Here is a 3,710-nt window from a genome sequence, read left to right as displayed (position 1 = left end):
TGACGCGTCTGTATACACCACATATGGTACCCCTGGTTTTGGTAGTACTAGTATAGGTGTTTCCGTCAAATGCCTCTTCAATTTCTGAAAGATGCTTTCACACTCCTCGGTCCACTCAAACTTCACATCCTTTCCTGTGAGTCGAGTCATAGGCTTAGCTATGCTAGCAAATCCTTCCAAGAATTTTTGGTAGTACCCTGCCAAGCCCAGGAAACTACGGACCTCAGTAGCGCTCTTAGGCGTTGGCCAACCACTTATCGAGGCTATCTTTTCTGGATCCAGCGACACTCCAGCTTCTGAAACAACATGCCCCAAAAACCCAATCTTCCTTTGCCAAAAGCTGCACTTACTCAACTTCCCATACAGCTGTTGTTCCCGCAGTTTGTCCAACACTATCCGTAGGTGTTCCTCGTGTTCCTCACGGCTTTTAGAATAGATTAAAATGTCATCGATGAATACTATCACACACTTATCCAAGTACTCCCGAAAAACATTATTCATCATCTTCATGAACGCGGCTGGTGCATTAGTCAACCCAAACGGCATTACTACAAATTCGTAGTGTCCATATCTCGTCCGAAAGGCCGTTTTCCTTATGTCTTCCTCTGCTATTGAAATCTGATGGTACCCGGATGCCAAATCAATCTTTGAGAACCATGAAGCTCCCTGTAGCTGATCCAACAACTCATCAATTCGAGGCAACGGGTACTTATTTTTGATGGTAACCTTATTCAATCCCCAGTAATCAATGCAAAGTCTAAAGCTACCATCTTTCTTTTTCACAAATAGCACTGGTGCTCCCCACGGTGAACTACTCGGCCGAATGAACCCTTTATCTGTAAGATCCTCCAACTGACTCTTCAATTCTGCCATTTCTGCAGGTGCTAGACGGTAAGGTGCGCGTGATACAGGTGCCGTCCCAGGCTCTAGTTCAATAGTGAATGCATCTCCTCTGCTTGGTGGCGGTCCTTTTAAAGACTCAAAGACAGCGGTCCTTTTAAAGACTCAAAGACGTCCGCATACTCTGCCACTATAGGAATATTATCAACTCCAAGCTCCATCTCCTCCCCCACTACAGAAATCGTAGCTAGAAAGGCATCATTTCCTTTCTCTATCAGCTCCTCAGGTTGCATCATGGATATGATGGAAAACCCTCCACCCATTTTTACGCCTTGAAATGTTATCTTCCCCTCCGGTCTCGAGAGATGCACACGTGCTCTGTGGCAATCCAATACAGCTTGGTGCTTCTTTAACCAATTCATCCCGAGAATAACGTCATAATGATTAATCTCCATTTCTGCAAGAATCCCGACCAGTACTTCTCCGTTTATCATGATAGGAACATCCTTGTGAACTCCGGTAGAACCCAACTTTTCCTTTCCCACAGTACCAATCCTCTTTGCCTTTGGGATAAATTCACCATCAAAGCTCCAATTCTGAGTAACGCCTGGCTTAACACAACTGAGGGTAGCTCCAGTATAAAATAGGGTGTAAGCATTCCATCCTCCCACTAAAACCAATCCTACACGGTTATTCTACTTCTAAGCAAACAATTCACAAGCAATAATTCTTGAATTTACCAATCATAGAAAAATTAAAATAGCACTGGATAAGTTTGACATTTACTTACCAGTGATTGGCTCATTGTCCTCATCCTCCTCAGTCTCAGCCATCATCACACGAGGTCCAACATTTTGACGTTTTGGAGGTGGTGGCAACTGCTCTCTAGGACGATTGTTGACCTGCTGTCTCCCAACTTTTCTCGGGCAAAATCTTGCAATGTGTCCTTCCTGACCGCATTCATAACAACTCTTGATGGTCCTAGTTCGAGTACAATCCTTCAGAACATGACCCGGCTGGTTGCACCCGAAACACATTAATGGAGTTCCCACAGTTGTTGCATCCCAAGTCCTCTTATTAGAGCTAGAACCCTTTGCAAGTCTCGCCTGTGCTGCCTTGTTCTGACTCATCTCCTTTTCCAACCCAATCTCCAAATTAGCAGCTTTCTCTACCAAGTCAATCTTACTGCGGTAGTCATACATCTCACATCGATTCTTGAGCTCAATCCTCAAACCTCTCAGAAACCTGCGAATTAACTCATCCTCATTCATGAATCTGCCAGCAAACCTGCTCAGTCGATCAAACTCCCTGTCATACTCCCTCACAGTCATGGTGCCCTGACGAAGTTCCAGGAACTCCTCCTCCATACGATCCATAGCCTCTCTGGGAAAATACTTCCTTGAGAATTCGGTCTTGAAATCTGCCCAAGTCAGCTCATATCGTCCATGTGCCTGGTCTACCACCTTCTCCCACCATACCAATGCCTCATCCTTCAGATACTGCACTGCCAAGTCCAAGCGATACTCATGCGGACACCGAGCATTATCAAAATTCCTCTCCAGTCTCTTCCTCCAATTGTCAGCATCAATAGGATTAGACTTTCCACCAAAAGGCTCCATGCCCATGTCCTTCAAATTTCTCATGGCCTCCCAGTATGACGGACCCTGCACCTGGACCAGCGGTGGAGGCGGTGGTGGTTGCTGAGGCGGGACTACCCTTTCTGGTGCATCATGATGTGGTGCATCCTGCTGCGGTGGAACCACCTCTGGTGCTCCTCTCAAATTTGGCTCCCTTTGCATGAATTCCTGGAACCGGCGAAATTGCTCAAACATAGCCATCTCATTAGCTTCCCCTGCTCGAGCTACATTAGCATGCACGACTTCCGGCTGTTCATCACGCACTGGGCTCTCAGCCCTCACTCTTGGCTGCACTCTAGCTGCGGTTTTCCCTCCACGTTTTGGCGGCATCTGAATACAGAAACAACAAACGAATCAGCCTTCTTCCACAGGACTGCCTTTCCGGGGCGAAACCGGTTTGACATAACCTGGCTCTGATACCAAAATTGTAACACCCAATTTTTATGGCATGTCACAGGTTAACTTATACCACAAGTAAACCATACTTAACCGAAAATAACCGAAAAATCCAATAATTCAATTTAAACGTCTTTCAAACCATCCTTTAAACGTTAAACTGAAACTAACAACCAGTTCGATAAATCCAACAGTGGAAAATAAAAGAATAATCTCCAGCTCCTAACACCAACACCAACTCTATCATCCACTCCTCATGGTTACCTGCAAGAGAAAGAGAGGGATGAGCATTCTAAGATTACTCAGCGAGGGCAAGCCTTAGGGCTCACGAAGTCTTCATACACAAACATGCTTAGACCATCACAAAGTCTAAACCTAAGAAAAGCAATCAATCACGTGTCAACGTGAGACTACGTCCCATAGACAACGCTGTGCATTACGGGATTCCTCATGCTTTCGCACTTCTTCCTGCACATTTCTGTCGCCGTGCATTACGGGATTCCTCATGCTTTCGCACTTCTTCCTGCACATTTTCATTACCGTGCATTACGGGATTTCTCATGCTTTCGCACTTCTTCCTGCACTTTTTCACCTGCGTATCCGGATTCCCCATGCTTCTCGCACTTCTTCCACGCACAACGCGTTGGCTCGTCAGCCAATCCTGATCTACCCGCATTCCGCGCCCGTAGACCACCACACAACTACAAGTAAAATTCCTTGTAAGACTCTCTGCGGCTCACCCGCTTCTTCGTGCCTCTTGGCACATTTTCTACCCACACTCAAACAATTTACTTTATCATACAAACATGTATATCACACACCACGCAATCCGTTTTA

General features: G+C 45.8%; 1 protein-coding gene across 1 annotated transcript; it reads right to left on the bottom strand.

Annotated features, from left to right (window-relative positions):
* LOC104759750 lies at nt 972-2,807 on the bottom strand. Its single transcript, XM_010482639.1, has 2 exons — nt 1,631-2,807; nt 972-1,522 (listed from the first exon to the last, which is right to left on the bottom strand). The coding sequence occupies exons 1-2, from the start codon at nt 2,805-2,807 to the stop codon at nt 972-974; spliced, it is 1,728 nt and encodes a 575-aa protein (XP_010480941.1).

The sequence above is a fragment of the Camelina sativa genome, chromosome 17, assembly GCF_000633955.1.
Source record: "Camelina sativa cultivar DH55 chromosome 17, Cs, whole genome shotgun sequence".
NCBI classification, from domain to species: Eukaryota; Viridiplantae; Streptophyta; class Magnoliopsida; order Brassicales; family Brassicaceae; genus Camelina; species Camelina sativa.
The sequence above is the reverse complement of the archived record's forward strand: the minus strand, read 5'-3'. Positions and strand labels throughout refer to the sequence as shown.

Coding starts and splice junctions, on each gene's coding strand:
- LOC104759750 (XM_010482639.1), bottom strand. CDS start 2,807: ATGCCGCCAAAACGTGGAGGGAAAACCGCAGCTAGAGTGCAGCCAAGA. Junction 1,523..1,630: donor GGACAATGAGCCAATCACTG/GTAAGTAAATGT, acceptor ATAACCGTGTAG/GATTGGTTTTAGTGGGAGGA.